Source organism: Elephantulus edwardii, unplaced genomic scaffold (genome assembly GCF_000299155.1).
Source record: "Elephantulus edwardii isolate Elephantulus edwardi_28Jun2011 unplaced genomic scaffold, EleEdw1.0 scaffold00074, whole genome shotgun sequence".
In the NCBI taxonomy this organism is placed as follows: domain Eukaryota; kingdom Metazoa; phylum Chordata; class Mammalia; order Macroscelidea; family Macroscelididae; genus Elephantulus; species Elephantulus edwardii.
This window is the reverse complement of record NW_006399824.1, coordinates 5,099,752-5,117,337: the sequence shown is the minus strand read 5'-3', so window position 1 is coordinate 5,117,337 and position 17,586 is coordinate 5,099,752. Positions and strand designations below refer to the sequence as shown.

At 43.9% G+C, this 17,586-nt stretch overlaps 1 protein-coding gene across 2 annotated transcripts in view; it reads left to right on the top strand.

Moving 5' to 3' along the window:
• Positions 1-383: 383 nt before the first annotated feature.
• STOX1 (storkhead box 1) overlaps positions 384-17,586 on the top strand; it is a 70,934-nt gene continuing 53,731 nt past the window's right edge. For both annotated transcript variants that reach the window (XM_006889005.1, XM_006889006.1), the window contains exon 1: positions 384-702. In XM_006889005.1, coding sequence (XP_006889067.1) covers positions 384-702 — 319 coding nt within the window. The remainder of the gene's footprint in view (positions 703-17,586) is intronic.

The following is a 17,586-nucleotide window of genomic DNA, read 5'->3' as shown; positions in this document are numbered from 1 at the left end:
ACATCCCAGTGTGGGCCAGACAGAGGAAGGAGCTCCGGGATACTGGAGAGGGAGAAATATTCAGGGACTCTATGGGGTAGACGACAGAGACTTAGCCGGGGAGTGGAGTATAAAGCCAATAACTCAGCACCGGGAAACCCCTTTGCAGCGCCTCACCGCGAGTGCAGCGGCCACCAACCCGGTCCTGAGTCCCGCCCAACCCCCAAGCCCCGGCCCCTTGGAGCGCAGCCGGCCCCGCCCCCCGTACCCCGTTCCCCGGCAGCAGCGCCGCGCGCAGCAAGTCGCTCCCGCCCGCCTGGCGAGCGAAGCCCGAGCCGCCTTGTGCCGCGCGGCCGCCGCGCCGACGACGCGCTCGGCTGTGGGCTCTGGCCGCGCGCGCCAGCATGGCACGGCCCATGCAGCTGGCCCCCGGTTCCCTGGCGCTGGTGCTGTGCCGACTTGAATCTCAGGAGGGCGCGGCGGCAGCCGGAGACCCCGAGGAGCCCAGCGGGCGCGCGGTCTTCCGAGCCTTCTGCCGCGCCAACGCGCGCTGCTTCTGGAACGCACGGCTGGCGCGCGCCGCCTCGCGGCTGACCTTCTTGGGCTGGCTCCGGCTCGGGGTGCTGCTGGTGCGCGCGCCCCCCGCCAGCTTGCAGGTGCTGCGAGACGCGTGGCGGCGCCGGGCGCTGCGCCCCCCGCGCGGCTTCCGCATCAGGGCGGTGGGTGAGTTCAGGGTCCAAAAGGAAGGGGCAAGTCCCCGGCCCACCTCCATAGGAGCGGGTCGGGGGAAGGGGGAACGTCTCCAGTAGGCGGGAGGCCAGGCTAGGTGAATGGAGGAGGTGGGATGGCCTCTGGAGATATTCCCTCCTGCAGGAACACTTGGGTCCTAGCCCCTCCAGATGTACCCTTCTAGGTGTCCCCATTCTTCAACTTTTTCAGCTTCCCGAATGCACGGTTTCCAGGCAGAAGAAACTTTCTGCTCCAAAAAGTGATGCTTTGTGTCTGAGAAGTGTCAGACACAGGCAAAGTCTACGGTTTTCCTATCCTGTTGTACAGGGTAGTTTGTGAGGTTTCAGATTAGAACTTGGGGAGACTCTGGGGTTTGCTAAAACTACTTGGACGAAAGAATTCATAAGTGGTGTTCTGAAAATCCCAGTTCCATCATCAGCTCAAGAGGATCCAGTCTTTCCCATATTTTCATAGAGGCCTGTTTAGAAGAGAACTCATTGGGGAAACTAAATTGGGTCCAAGGGTGTGGTCTCTGGTGCTGGCCACTAACTCCTGGTGGATATTTCATCTCTTCGTGCCGTCCAGGTTCTCTGCCTGTCTGCACTTAGGTGAGCTTGTGACCCAGTTATTTAAAGGTGTGCTGTTGACAAGTCACCAGTTGTTCCAATCTTATTTTGACTCCTGCTAAGTATCCTCTCTCTCCGTCCATCACCACCCTTCACCACCATCTGAGGAGTAGCAAGTAAAAACAAACAACAAAATCCCGCCCCCCCCCATTTGTTTCATCTCCCAGGGATAGGGCAGCCAGAAGCACCTGATGATTGTGTCTCATCATAGATGCTGTCTCTTCATTCACTCAACCCTGGTCGAGTGAGGTTTAAAAGTTGGTTGTTCATTCACCTCCATACATGTCTGTGTTTTATTTTCCTGAGAGAGAGAGAGGGAGGGAGAGAAAGAAATAAGTTATCTAAAGCCAAATACGCACATTTCATCACTGTTTTATCTGTTTAAGTGAAGAAAATGGGTTTTTGGCCCCCACCACAGCCGGCCAAGTAGCCAAACCAAAATCCTCACAGAGGGAAGGGGTCCTTCAGACAGAATCTTTTTCAGTCAGATTTTTCTGGTTTGAATTAGTGGTTACATTCTCTCACTTCCCCACCCCCTTTCAAAGGTGAGTATAGTGTGTGATGCTGAAAGGCTTGAGACAGAGTGGGGGTCTAGAGCCAGGATGAAATATGAGAAGGTTTATGCTAATCTAGAGGCCGCCATAACATCAATTCTTGGGGTCCAGCATAGCAGTAATTAAAGCTGGTTTCTGTGTTTGGCCATGTCTGCTGCAGTCAGAAAGACTGTGTGGAGAACACAACACCCCCCCCACACACACACACCCTCATTAGGTTAATACTGATGTTGCCTTGTTACTAGGCCCCATGAATTTTGTGTTGCGTGTAACTTGGTGATCTTTAGCCTAATCACCCAAACTTGGGTCTCTTGGTGGGAATGATTTTGAAATTTTTGAAAGGAGTCTGCATACTTTAGACATTTAACTGGAGTTTGGATGCAATGATACATGCTTAGAAGAATGAGATGAATGTTTTGAGGAATGAGGAGAGAAAACCTTGAACGTTTTGAGGAGCGAGATGAGAAAAGATCTTATTTTATGTCAGACAGTGCGCGTATCCTGGAGAAGGAGCTTTTGTTTTAATAATAGAATTGCTAGATAGAGGGAGCTCTGGCTGAGCCTCTTTGGTTCAAATACACCGAGGGAGAAGGATAGGCAATCTCCCTGTGATTTATGGTCTCAGAAATGCAATGGAAGGTCAGAGTAGGTTCCAGCTGGATGGCCCTGTATTTTTTTTTTTTTTTTTTTTTTTCTGCTATGGGCTTTACTCTTCGTCATTACTGTTTTTTTTTTTTTTTTTTTTTTTATTATTTTTTTTTAGGCCCTGTATTTTGAGTTTGAGTCTACCGTGAGGTCAGGGGGTCAAAGCAAGAGGTGAGGCATCAGGGCAGTTCCTGGGCACCAGGAGATTTCTGCGTGAAGGCCAAAGGAGCTGCCTTCTCACAAGAGAGTCTCAGCAGCTAAAACAGGCTGCAGGAGGGCGAGGCAAAGCTGCTGTAGGTAGTCGAAGGCTCTCAACTCAATCTCATTGTGACTTTGTGGGAAGAAGCAAAATGTTAAAAAAAAGAATAAAGGATCATAGTGGCCAAATCAGTTTGGTTTCTTTGCTTGTTGACATTCTGCTCCGTCATCCCGCTTATCCCTGCCAAAGCCATAGAAGAATAAGTAACTTCAAGACTTCAGCTGCATTTCGGTTAGTAAATGGACTAATGATGATTTAGAGCAGTTCTTTTGGGTTATATGAATAAAAGATAAGTAAAACAAAGCAAAATACTCTCACTGGATTAGACACAGGGGGTGCTACTGCCCAGCTCAGACAAAATGCAGGGTGAGAAATAAGTGTGGACACCAGCTTTATAAACCCAGCTGAGCTTTCCTGGATCCTTCTCTCAGGCTTCTCTTACTGTTGCTGGGGCTCCTGGGGCCTCACAAGGCATGAGGAGGAATGCCCTGGCCGTGCAGACAGAAGTGACAAGTGTATTTTAAGACTCTGCTAGAGTTTGTTTACTCCTTCATGTTTTGTACCTTTCTGCCTTATCGTGTACTGTCAAGTCAGAACCAACTCATTGCTGGCCCCGTCAGTGGGTTTTCAGAGGCTTTAGGCTACACAGGGGAAGTTTGACCTTCTTTCTCCCTTGGAGTAGCTGGTAGATTTGAACTGTGTACCTCAGGGTTGACAGTGCAACTTCTTACTTTGCTATGAGAGCTCCTTTCTCTCCCCTTTGTTTCCTGTGTACTGTGGAGAACTGACCCATAGCTGACCCTCCATTGGGCTTTCCAAGGTAGTAAATTGCCTGGGAGGAGATAGTCCATCCTTCTCCTACACAACAACTGGTGAATTCAAACTTCGTATATTTGGTTTACAGATTGAGATTATTAGCAATTTCAGCTTGCTCAGATCCACAGTCAACACTCTTGTTACCAGTAGCCAAGAAATCAAAAGGCAAATTGCTCTGGGGAAAGCTATGGTTACATACCTCTCCAAAGTGCTAAAGAGTAATGATGTTACTCTGGAAACTAAGGTGTGCCTGATTCAGGCCATGATCTTTGCAATTACTTGCATCATAGAGCTGAATAGTCACTAAGGATGATAGAAGAAGAATAGATGTCTTTCACTTGGGTGCAGGAGAAGAGTATTGAGCAAACCATAGACTGCCAAGAGTCTGACAGGTCTATCCTGGAGAGGGTGAAACCAAGCTTCTTCTTGAAGGCAATGATTTTGAAGCTCTGTTTTACATACTTTGGTCCTGTGGCCAGGAGTCCTTGGAAATGTATACCATAATTGGAAGGGTGAAAGGGAAGGGTACAGGAGAGAAAGACCCTGGATGAGATGGATTGACACAGTCAGTAACTGTGGTAATGGGGATAGATGTGTCAGGTGTGTTAGGAGATGGTGAGACTGGCTCAGGAAAAGACAGTGTTCAGAGCTATTGTGTGTGTAGGGTCACTGAATGACACGTGACAACAACCACAACTAAGGGGTTTAGCCTTGGAAACCCTGTGGGGCAATTCTACATTGCGTGCTAGGTAGCAGAGAAGCGGAGGTTAATGGAAGTAATGGAATTTTGTGTTTTCTTTTTTGTCACTTTTTCCAACTTCCCTCTAAGGAAAACAGTAGATCTTAGAGAGCATTTCCCTAAAAAGAGGAACAGTGAATATTTAATCAAAAGATTAATTGAAGTGAGAGAAGATCTTCACCCTGAAACCTACAGCATCCCTTTTCAGCAGGAAGTAGCTAAGAGAATACGCCATCCCCTTTTCCTTATGAATCAAGGTGAAGTCTTTCTCAGGGAGGAGAGATAGGGAATGGCAAAGGACACACTGACAAAGGAGATTAATCAGAACTGGCTCCGACAAGCACTGTGGCAATTGGACAATTAAAACAGACTTGGGGGGGAGAAGAATGAACAGGGGAGGAGGGTAGAGAAAACAATACAACAATGAATGAATGAAAACCCAAAATCTCTGTAAATGTTCACGAAAACTAATAAAATTTAATAATAATTTTAAAAAAAGATTAATTGAAAAAAAATAATTCCTCTGGACAAGGCTACTGTTAGGCACCTCTCCAAAGTGTTAAAGAGCAATGATGGTACTCTAGAGACTAAGGTATGCCTGTTCAGGCCAAGGTCTTTGCAATTACTTGGAGAGTAATCAGAGACTCTGCATTTGTTTTGGGAAAACCTGTTGTTACCCTGTGACCACACACACCTACTGGGAGAGGTGAAAGGTTAATAGTGAGAGGCCAAGAAATGGCTTCCTGGGGTGAGTGAGGGAAGGCCACTTGGCCAAACAAATTGACTCTTTGCTTTCGAAATTTATAGTGGAGTTGTTCCCTCCCTCTCACCCCCAGAGTGGACTGCCTTCTTTGCTCATTAAATTAAAAAAAAAAAAGCAAAAAAAAAAAAAGCCCCGAATCTTTAAAATACTTGCTTCCTGAATTCTGTGCTGGGTCTTGTGCTAGGGGTTTCTGTGTTTTAGTGCATCGCTCATCTGAGTTGTATATATTTAATGTACAAAATGGAACCAGTCTCTTTTTGGCAAATTCATTTCAAGAGGGCACCCTTGGGTCCAGGGCTTTGCGTGGGAGCCAGCTGGTTCGTTGACAGACTTCTCTATTCCACAGTTATATATGTGGACCTTGCAGACTCTAGAGGCCTGGGTTGACTGGACAGAAGTTCTGGGGAACAGGCTTTGGAAAGTATTGAAAATCAGGTAGGTCTTGCTGTCCGTGAAGAGGCAGTGCTGAGAGGCCCTTCCCACCTATTCCATGCCTCGCCTGCCTTTTTTTCCAAACAGTTCAGACTAGAGCCTTCCAGTTATAGAGACCAAGGCCGAACTGCAAGTGCACTAGGAGAGTAGAGGCTAATTACTAATTTATTCTAGGTGTAAATGGCTGTTTTCAGAATCTGACCTAAACTCAGCTTTGTTGGAGAAGGCAGAGTTCAAAAGTGCCTTGTGTCTGTCCAGCGGCAAGACTTCGGCAAATCTCTGAAACTTTGTTCTGTGATGAAGTAAAACAAACCACATTGAAACCCTGCTGGTGAGTTGATTTGCAGTGATAGTGGTGATCCTGGACTACACAGGCTATATATACATTTTAACCAGGTGGAGACCGCCCATCTTTCTCCCTCAGACCAGTTGGTTGATTCAGTCGGATGACTTTGTGGTTAGCAGCACAACACATGAGCTAAGCCACCTGAGCTCCTTAGGATTGGAGTTGTAATTGTCATGTGCCCTCCAGTTGACCTTGACTCATAGTGACCCTGTCAACAGCAGATCTGAGCCTTTGGTTGTCTGTCCTGTGCCACCCTTACCATCTTAGACACACTTGAACTCATTCTTACCGTCACTGTCAATCCATCTCTTTAAGGATCATCCTCTCCTGTACAAACCCTCCATTTCTGCAAACATGATGTCCTTCTTCAAGGACTAGCCCCTCTTTTTTTTAAAAAAAAAATTAAATTTTATTTATTTTTATGTGTGTACTACCAAATCGGATCTGACTGGTACAGGAGGAGATTTTTCCTCCTTCTCCAGCAGGGTATCTGGTGACTGGCCCCTCTTAATAACATGCCCAAGGTATGGGAGTCAGAGGTTCCCTGTCCTTGCCAAATGGAGTAGTGTTTATATATATATAGATATGGTGTGGAGAGAGAGTTCTTCTGCTTTGTTTCCTTAGGTGGACTCCTAGGATGTTTTAAGTTTATAGCTATTAGGAATAAAACTGCTATGAATACTTGTTTACAAGTCTTTTGTAGACGTGGGCTATTATTGTTTTGGGGTATCTAGGAAGAGAATTACTTGCTTATAGAGTGAATTTTTATTTCATTTTATGGAACTATTTTCTGAGATATTTGTGCTATTTCAACAGTGTAAGACAATTTGGTTGCTCTCAACATCTTTGCCATAATTTGATGTTTTAGTTATTCTGATGAGATGCAGTGATAACTTGTAACTTTAATTTACACTTCTCCGACGATAAAGATACCGAATATTTTTTCATATGTTCGTTGACTTTCTTGTGTGTTTATGAACTACCTTTATACTTTATAAAGTGTCTGTCTACTATTTTGGGGTTTGTTGTTGTTAGGTGCCCTTGAATTGACTGACCCATGAATAGTATATTGGAACCTTGCCCTCTCCTGTGCCATCCTCAGAATATGTGTCTGTTATGCTCATCGTTGCACTCACATGTCAATCCATCTCACAGAGGGTCTTTCTTTTTTTTGCTGATCCTTTACTTTTCCAAGCATAATGACTTTTTCCAAGGACTGGTCCCTTGTGATAACATGTGTAAAGTATGTGAGATAGAGTTTCATCATCCTTGCCTCTAAGGAGCACCATTGTTGTGCTTCCTCCAAGACGGACTTGTTTGTTCCTTTGGCAGACCATGGAGTACTTGGTACTCTTCTCCAAAGCCAAAATTCAAAGGCATTGATTCTTCTTCTGTCATCCTTTTTCTTTGTCCAGTTTTCTTATGCATAGGAAGTCATTAAAAAGACCATGTCTTGGATCAGGTGCTTCTTAGTCTTTAAAGTGACATAGTTTCTCTTTCACACCTTGCGAAGCCTTGATAGCATATTTTTCCTGTGCAACACATCTTTGGATTTCCTGACTGCGGTTACCATGGCTTACTTTTCCTCTTGTGAGAGAAACGATATTATTGGCCTCACTGTTGTAGTGGAACTCCCCTTACACCCACTCAGGGTTGTGAAGGGATTAGGGAGTTTTGCATTTCACCCTTAATCCTTTTACAGCTGTTTGGTTTATCAAACCATGGGGGATCATTACATAGCTTCCACATTATATCATTATTACATACTTGTATTTTAGGGGGAACAGAGTTCGATCAGTGACACAAACTCATCCTTATTTGCCTTAGACTGACTCAGTTTAGTTATGATAGGCTTGTGTCTCAGTAAATCCCTCAATCCTGGACAAATTGGAATGATTTATATGGATTGAAGCTCAACATCAAGAAAACAAAGATTCTCACCAGTTGGACCAATTGGCAGTATCATGATAGATGGAAAAGAGACTGAGATTGCGAACAGCTTTAGGTTACTTGGCTCCACAGCCAACACTTTGGTACCAGCAGCCAAGAAATCAAAAGATGAATTGCATTGGGAAAATCTGCTGTCAAGTACCTCTCCAGAATATGAAGAGCTAAAAGGACAGAGAAACAAACGGAGAAAGAGAACAAAGAGCCAAAGCAGAGTCCTTCCTTTAGACCAGGGTCCCTACTCTAGAAACCTTCTAGGGAACTTTGTTGAACGGGTCCATTGACATCTCCAAGGAATGCTGGGGCTACAGATGCTGAAAGGAGACAGAGACTTCCCTCTGAAACTGTGAGCCAACAGGAAGAGAAAGCCTTCCCCTACAAATGATGCCCTGAATCCAGACTTCTACTCTTGCAAACTGTGAGAGAATAAATTTCAATTTGTCGAAACCTATGGTATTGCTATTTTAGTAGCACTAGATAACTAAAAGGGAGCTCTGATGACTTAGTGGTAAAGAATTGTGCTGACAGCTCAAAGGCACAGAGTTGTAATCTACCAGCTGCTCTACAGGAGAAGGATAGGCAGTCTCTTCCCTTTCTGTTGGCTGCTTCTGAAAACTCGCTAGAGGATTAGCTATGAGTGGGTTCCTGCTTGGCGGTACATAACAGATAACTAAGACATAGTTTGTGAAGGTGCTGTATCGACGTTATGAGTCATATATGACCATAGCTTAGAACCTTGTACTATAGCTCTGAACCTTGCCCTATCCTGAGCCACTCTCAACGTCTCTGACACACCTACTCCCATTTCCCCAGTTACTGAATCAGTCTATCTCATCCAGGTTCTTCTTCTCCTGCACTGTCCCTTCACCCTTCCAAGCATGATATCCTTCTCCAAGGCTGGTCCCTCCTGGCCATGTGCCCCAGGTATTTGTGACAGAGCTTCAGAATCCTTGCCTCCAAGGAGCAGCTTGTTTTCACTGTCTCCAAGACATATTTGTTTTCTTGGCAGTCCATGGTATGTTCAGCACTCTTTTCCAGCACCACAATTCAAAGGCATCGATTCTTCTTCTATCATCCTTAATCATTGTCCAGCTCTTTGATGCATAGGAAGTAATTGTAAAGAACAGGGCCTGAATCAGGCTCTCCTTAAGTCTCCAGACTGACATCATTGCTCTTCAGTGCTCTAGAGAGGTCCCTGAGAGCAGATTTTCCCAGTGCAATTAGTAGTTTGATTTCTTGACTACTGGTGCCAAGAGTGTTGGTTGTGGAACCAGGCAAGCTGTGATTATTAACTATCTCAGTCTCTTCTCCATCTATCATGGTGCTGCCAATTGGCTCAGTAGTGAGAATCTTTGTTTTCTTGATGTTGAGCTTCAATCCGTATTGAAGACTGCAGTTCTTGACCTACTGCTGCAGCAAACGCCTCAGTTCTTCCTTAGTTTCAGCAAGAAAAATTGTGCCATCTGTATAATGGAGGTTGCTGATGAGTCTTTCTCCAATCCTAATGACATTCCTCCTCATAGATTCCAGCCTCCAGTGGACAGGCTGTTCAAATCCAAGTGGTTCTGTATGGGAGAAAGATGGGCAGTGTTCTCCCATGCCATTTACTGCCTCTGAGAACCCCCTGCGGGGTCAACTGTGGGTTGTCTCCAACTCTACAGCTCATAACAACAGTATTCCTTACCATAAAATTCACCAATTTAAACTGTACAAGTCAGTGGTTTGTAGTGTACTCCCTAGAGTTGTGTGTTTACCGTAGAGCTGTTTCATAGCATTTCCAAGACTGTGACCTTTCAGAAGTAGATGACCAAGCCCTACTTTCAAGGTGCCTCTTTGTGGGTTTGATCCACCAATCTTCCAGTTAATAGTCCAGTATTTAAACATATGCACCGTCCAGAGGCACCATGCAATCTTTACCACTGCCTGAAAGAAGTCCCAGCATGGGCTGGAGCATGTTGGCGACGGTGAATGGCTATCACAGGCCTGCTGTGAGTCATAGTTTACTGGATGGCATCTAACAACAATGACAAAAGATGCTCTGTACCTGTCCTCTTTTCCCTTTCTCTCCCAGATCTTGGCAACCACTGAACTACTTTCTCTTCTATACATTTGCTTTGGAGACTTTTATTTTTAAATTTTTATACTGGTTTATTTACAAAGTTCGAATACATTGATTTTCACACAGGATCTTTCCCACTTCCTTCACCCCTCCACCTCCACTCATCAAATTGTGTGACTCTTATGATTAACCACCCCCCTGCACCCATCCTCACCCCTCTCCTCTCCCCGCCCTTGGATCCTCTGATAGAAATAAAATCACAATATGTGATTTTTTGTGTGTCTGGCTTATTTTACTTAGAAAAATGTCTTTACGCTTCTTCCGTGTTGTAGCACATAGTGACTTTATTTTTGTTTGTTATGACTAAATAATATTCTTTTGTATGACTGTACTACTTTTTTATCTTTTAGTGAATGAATGGATATTTGGGTTGTTTCTACTTTTTCACTACTATGAATAATGCTATTTTTATATAATAGTGTATGTGGACATAAATTTTTGTTCTTGAGTAGATCACATTTATTTGGTTTTGTCTGTTTTTAACATCTGTTTCCCAGTGTTTCCATTATGTACCATACACATGTTTCCCTTTTGAGTATAATTTTAATGAACCAGAAAAAGCAAACTCATTGTTCTTGAGTTGATTCTGACTCAGCAACCTGACAGGACAGTAGAACTCCTTGGGATTTTCAAGGCTGTAACCTTTCCCCTGTGGAGCAACTAGTGGATTCAAACTACCGACCTATCCGTTAACAGCTGGTTGCTTAAATGCTGTGCCACCAGGGCTCCTGATAATTGTAACTAGCTCCTTTAAAGCCATATATTCCCAATATCTGAGTCACCTCAGGGTCCATCTCACTGGGCACCTTATTTTTTAGCATGAGTCACATTTTACTGTTTCTATGTTATCTCAGTTTAAATCTAGTAACTGCGAATTATATTCTGACATTGTGAAAGATTTTAAAGGCTCTCGATTGTTACATTGTAGAGTTCTGATTTTTATTTTTTGTTTGTTATTCATTGACATTATTAGACAATTAGCTGATTCAAAACTTAAGAGTTCTGTGTTTCCTGTGGTAAATGGAAGTAAGATCTCTGGTCAATTTTTACAGCTTATAATAGCCTACTTGTTCCCTGAGGATGCCTGGCTCATGGTTCAGCTGTAGAGCTGGGCAGCATTTATTTGTGGAATTTGGAGTTAACACTTCTATGACTCCATCCATCCTTTCTAGCATCTCCTGTTAAATTTTAGCTGTTGTTCTAAACTTTGCCCTTAGATGTTTTTAGTTGGTAAAACTACATTGTTGTTAGGTGCTGTCAAGTTGAATATGGCTCATGACTCTAGGAACAACAGACCTGAACCCTGCCCTGCCCTCATCATCTCTGACACACTTGAGTCCATTCCTGCAGTCACTGCGTCAGTCCATCTTGTAGAGGGTCTTCCTCTCTTCCATTTACCCTCCACCTTTCCAAGGATAATGTCTCTTTCCAAGAAGGGCCCCTCCCTAATAACATGTCCAAAGTATACGAGGGGAAGCTTTGCCATCCTTGATTCCACGTTTTCTAAGATATACCTGTGTATTCCTTTGGCAATCCACGAGATATTTAGTACTCTTCTCCAACATCATACCTCAAAGACATCAATTATTATTCTGTTATCATTATTCATTGACCAGCTCTCGGATAAGAGCTTTTCAAGTGATTGAAAAGACCATGGCCAGAATCAGATGCACCTTAGTTTTTGACCTGACATCATTGCTCTTCAGTAATTTGGAGAGATCCCTGATAGCAGCCTTGCGCAGTGCAAAACACCTTTTGATCTCCTGGTTGCTGGTACTGAGAGTGTTGACTGTGGATCCAAGCAAGATGAAATCATTGACAATTTCAATCCTTTCTTCATCTATCTTGATGTTACCTGTTGGCCCAATGTTATTGATATTGTTAAGTGCCATCAAGTCCAGTATGACTCACAGTGATTGTCTGCAAAAGAAACCTGAACTCCACGTCGTCCTTACCATCTCTGATCTACTTGATCCCATAGCTGCAGCCACCCTGTCACTCCATCTCATTGAGCACATTCCTCTCTTTCACTGCACGCGGGTCTCGGTAATAGTGAAACTAGAGCTCTTTGAGGTAAGTAAGGATGGTGAAGCTTCATCTCTTACTTTGGACATGTTGATTGGAGAGATTTTTCCTTGGAAAGGTAGAGGGCCCAGTGGTGAGGACCTTTGTTTTCCTGATGAATTTCTGCTAACATTTTAGTTGTTTGTCTTGGCTTCTGCGGTGTCCTGTGCTTAAATGAAAAACAAAAGACCAAGAGACTTACCCAGTGCTAGTCTTTTTTTTTTTTAAATGTATTATTAATTTCAATGAAAATTTACAGACTTTGGATTTCCATTCATTTGTTGTTGCACTTTTCTCTCCTCCCCCTCTCCTCCCTAGTACACTACCCTCTTGGAAAAGTAAAAGAAAAATTCTTTCATTGTTTTACAATTCCTCCCCCCAGGTCCACTCCACTATGCAGCTTTTGCTGTGGACTCCCGTCATGACAAAAATACCTAATAATTTTCCCTCTTAAACAGTTTTCTCCCTCATTGGTTTCAATGCAGTATACATTATTGAACCCATCCTTCTCAGTCTCCTCCCAACCCCTAGGTCAGTCCTGCTTTACAACAGTGGCATATGCAGTATTTGTCTTTTTATGACTGAGATATGTCACTCAGCGTAATGTCCTCCAGGGTCTCCCATTTTGAATAATATTGCACGAATTCCTTGTTTTTCAATGCAGCATAGTATTCCATTGTGTGAATATACCACAGCTTCTCTATTCATTCATTTGTTGATGGGCACTTAGGTTGTTTCCAATTCCTTGCTATTGTAAACAAAGTCCAGTAAACATGGGTGTGCATATATCTGCTTGGATGTCAGTTATGGTCTCTTTGGGGTATATCCCCATTAGTGGAATTGCTGAGTCAAATGGTATCTCTACTTGCAACTTTTTGAGAAAGTGCCATACTGCCTTCCACAGTGGCTGCACCATTTTATACTCCCACCAACAGTGAATAAGGTTTCCAGTTTCTCCACCACCTCGCCAGCATTTGTTGCTCTGTTCTATTAAATTTTGCTATTCTGACTGGGGTGAGATGATATCTCATAGTTGTTTTGATTTGCATCTCTCTTAGAGCTAGGGAATTTGAACATTTCTTGATGTGCTTGTTTGCCATCTGAATGTCTTCGTTGGTGAAGTGTCTGTTCATATCCTGTGCTCATTTTTCTATTGGATTATTTACCTTTATCTTGTTGTGATGCTCAAGTATTTTATAAATTCTGTAAGTTCATTATCTGATATGTCATTACCAAATACTTTTTCCCAGCCTGTGACTTCCCTTTTTACCCTGTTGCAGAAGTTTTTGGATGTGCATATGGATTTGATTCTTAGAAGATCCCATTCATCTATCTTGTCTTCTCCTGGTTGTAGGTCCAGTGCTAGTCTTTTATAAGAAGACCTCCGTCGTAATTTCTGCCTGGTTGTCTACCTCTGAAATATCTTCAGATTATCAATCACTTTTTCTGTTTGTACACTCTAGTTACTATTTGCAAGAGGATTGGTTTAACAGGTTCCAGTTGACCATTATTTGAAATGAAACCCCACTAAATAATTGTTTTTATTCCTGTTCCTCTCCCCTAAAACGTCATTCTCTTGGTGAAAAATGTCTTGGCATCTGTAAACTGATGGCTTTGTCATCTTTGGGGAGCTCTGGTGGCGTAGCCCATCGGGACTTGTGCTGCTAACCCAGAAGCCATGCATCTCCTGTGGTTCAAATCCAGCAGCCTCTCTGAGGGATAAAGATGGGCAGTCACCTCTTGAGTGATTTCAGCCTTGGGAACCCAGCAGAGGGTCAGCTGTGAATCAGTTCCAACTTGCCAGCTGTGAGATTGACGTCTTTACACACTAAGCCCAAATTTATGTGACCTATCATTTCCTTCCAGAAAAATCTTGACATCTTTCCAGGCTTCCCTACAGAGATGAACCATTTTCTTCTGTTAGGTGGTGTCAAGGATTGGATTATACCCTACAACCCCAAATGTGTGACCAAATGAGTAAGGAGCTGCACCGCTGTTCGAATCCACCAGCTGCTCCTCGGGAGAAGGATGGACAGTCTCCTTCCATGTGATTTCTTGTCTCTGAAAACCTGCTAGAGGGTCAGCTATGGGTCATTTCCAACTTGATGGTCCACAACAACAAGTATGGATTACACTCAACATAAAGAAAACAGCTGGGCCAGTAACATTATGGCTAAATGGAGAAAAGGTGTGAGCTTGTGAAGGAATTAATTTTACTTGGCTCCACAATCAACACTCATTGAAGCAGCAGTCAAGAAAGGAAATGTTGTATTGCTTTGGGCAGATCTGCTGCCACGGACCCCTTTAGAATGCCAAAGAGCAAGGATGTAATTTTAAAGACTAAAATGTGCTTGACCCAAGCATACAGTATCTTCACTTGCTTCACATGCATGTGAAAGTTGAACAGTGAATAAGGAAGGAAGACCAAAAAAGAATTGATCCTTTGAATTGGATTGTTAGCAGAGTATTGAAGGGACAGCCAAAGAAAACCAAATCTGTCTTGGGAGAAGTTCACCCAAAGTACTCCTTAAGGGAGACTTCGTGTCACATGTTTTGGGCATGTTATCAGGAGGGACCACGTCTTGGAAAAGGACATCATGCTTGAAAAAGTGTAGAGTCAGCAAAAAAAGAGAAAGATCCTCTGTGAAGTGAGTTGACCCTGCGTTGTGCTGGCAACAGTGTGTTTAAGCACAGGAGAGGTTGTGAGGATGGTGTAGGATCAGGCAGCTTTTCATTCTGTGTACCTTATGGGTTGAAGGCGACTAGTAAGAATAGCAGCAACAACATGATGTCAGTGAGGCAGGATGAGAGACAGTGAAGCAAGTCACAATCTGCAGAATTAGGTTGCATTTTGAGTCAATCTCTTTTGAGGCATTAAAAAAAGATTAAAGATGATCAGGGATTAGCGAGACAGGACTCTCCCAGAGAAAGATGCACTGTGCTGAGGACCTCCTGAATGTAGAGGAAGATTGATGGCAGGATGCATACAGATCGCCAAGGAACGCCAGGCTCACCGATGTTGGAAGGAAACAAGGACCTTCCTCCACAGACGAGAGAGAAAGCGCCTTTCCTGAGAGCTGGTGCTCTGCATTCAGACTTCTAGCCTCCTCAGCAGTGAGGGAAAAAAAGCTTAGTTTGTTAAAAGCATCCTCTGGTGTGTCTTTTATAACATCACTACAAGACTCCAGACTCTGAGCAGAAGACAGGAAACAGAATCTAGGCTGCACTAGCCCTCCCTGGTTTCATGCACAGGCCCTGTGATCCTTCACCAGCCTGTGCCCAGCATGTCCACTCTCCATGAGAATGTCAGAGTCCTCCCTCCACCCCAAGGCCTGGGAAATGGCAGAAACAGCTGCTCCAGTGCTGCCCCTGTTCGCACCTCCCTTCCCACCGATCTTTGTCAGCCATGTTTTCCTGAGTTGATTTCCCCCCTCCCCCTTCTTGCCAGATGTTGTCTCTTCCTTGCTCTCTTTAGGAGCAGCAGAAGGGCCCAGTCTGAAAAGAGCCAAAGGGCTTACAACAGGGTGTCCTGTATACGCATATTGCTGTTGCTGAACTGTGCATGTTATCGGGGTACTTGGTTCTGAGCCCCTGGTTCTGTGATTTAGCAGCTGGTGGGCCAGAAAAGACACTTCCAGTTGCTATCATGAAGCGCTGAGGTCCAATGCATTTAGAAGAGCCATAACCAGAAAAATTGGCTTTGGTAGCTTTGTCTTTTCCAGGTGATGAAGTTCCCCAGGCCAGTGGACCCACAAGTCACATCATGCTTAACTCTTCAGAGTCTCTTAAACTCATCCTTTTCCGTTTCTTTTTTTTAAATTTTTATTAATTTAATGAAAGTTTACAGAGACTTAGGGTTTCCAGTCATTCATTGTTGGACTTTTCTCCCTGCCCACCCCCTCACCCCCAATTCACTCTTCTCCTTGAGAAGTAAAAGAAAAACTCTTTCATTGCTATGTAGTCCCTCCCCCTAAGCCCACTCCACTGTGCACTCTGGACTCCTGTCATGACAGTAATACCCAATCATATATCCCTTTTATTTACTTATTTTTGTTATATTTGTGTATACCATCAAATCGGATCTGATACAGATCTGGTACAGGAGGAGATTGCCCCTCTCCAGCAGAGCATTTTGTGGATTTGACATATATCCCTTTTAAACAGTTCTCTCCCTCATGTGTTTCCACGCAGTATACATAATTTCCCCCATCCTTCTCTGTCTTCCCTCAACCTATGTCCGTTTTACAACAGTGGCCCTATGCAATATTTGTCTTTTTGTGACTGAGATATTTTCACTCAGCATAATGTCCTCCAGGGTCATCCGTCACAATGTTTCATGAGTTCCTTGTTTTTCAATGCTGCATAGTATTCCATTGTGTCAATATATCAGAGCTTCTCTATCCATTTGTTTGCTAATGGGCACTTGGATTGTTTCCAGCTCTTTGCTATTGTGAACAAAGCCACAATAAACATGGGTGTGCATTTCTCTCCATTTTTATGGCTCAGCCCTCACCCACACAGAGCTCACCATTTCTCACCTGAGTTAAGGCTTCCTCTTGGTGCTGCTGCTGCTGCATGCATCTGCATGATCTCTCACCCACCAGACCACTTCCTACTCTATAGACAGACAGACATCTAAAATGCAGATCAGATTCCTCTTTTGCCTGCTCAGTTCTCTCTGCACTCCCTTTAGCTTTCCAGGAAAAGGCCAGAGACTTTAACATGCAGCGCATGAATCTTTGTAAGCCGTTCCCAGCTGGCCTCCCTTCCCTGCCTGCCTTCGGAAAGGTGCTTCCTTCCTGTATCAGACTCCAGCGAGCAACAGAACCAGTATGAGGTGTTAGGAGGCGTAAGGAGGTGGCTTTGCACGGTTACTAGTACTGACAAGTCCAAAATCTGTATTGGTCAGGCTGTTGGAAAGGGCAGGCAGGCAGGCTTGGGCACAAGTTGGATCTTTCCTGCAGGAGAGGAATTTATTTTTCTTCTGAGAAGCTTCATCTTGTCTACTTTCAACTAACTGATGAATCAGGGCCACTCGTATTAAGTAGAATTGTTGTTATGTACCATTAAGTCAAAACTGACCCCCGGCAGGTTTTCTCAGGCAGTAACTCGCACAGGGGCGGGGGTGGGGGGGGTGGGGGCAAGGAGGGGCAGATTTCCAATCTTTCTCCTGTGGAGCAGCTGGCGAATTCAAACCATATTCCTTTGGGTTCACTGAACAACTCCTTGCCACTCAGCCACCCAAGCACCCTATTAACTAGGATAATTTTTTTTTTTTACATTTTCAGTTTTTAATGAAGTTGTGTTAATATTTTACTCCTGCATCTTCTCGATTGTTTCTTCCTTATATTTGCCCTTTTCTTTTTTCTTTTTAATTTAGAGAATACTTTATTAGTTTCTGTAATCAAACCCATGTAGATAAGACCTTACATATTTAATACAGTGCGTTACCCCTGTACAAATGGAAAAAAAAATTTAACATTTCTAGACCAATATGGCTGTTAATTTCTGTACAATGCCAACTCAACACGGTACAACTGGGATACTTTTTCCAAAGTTGACAGCACA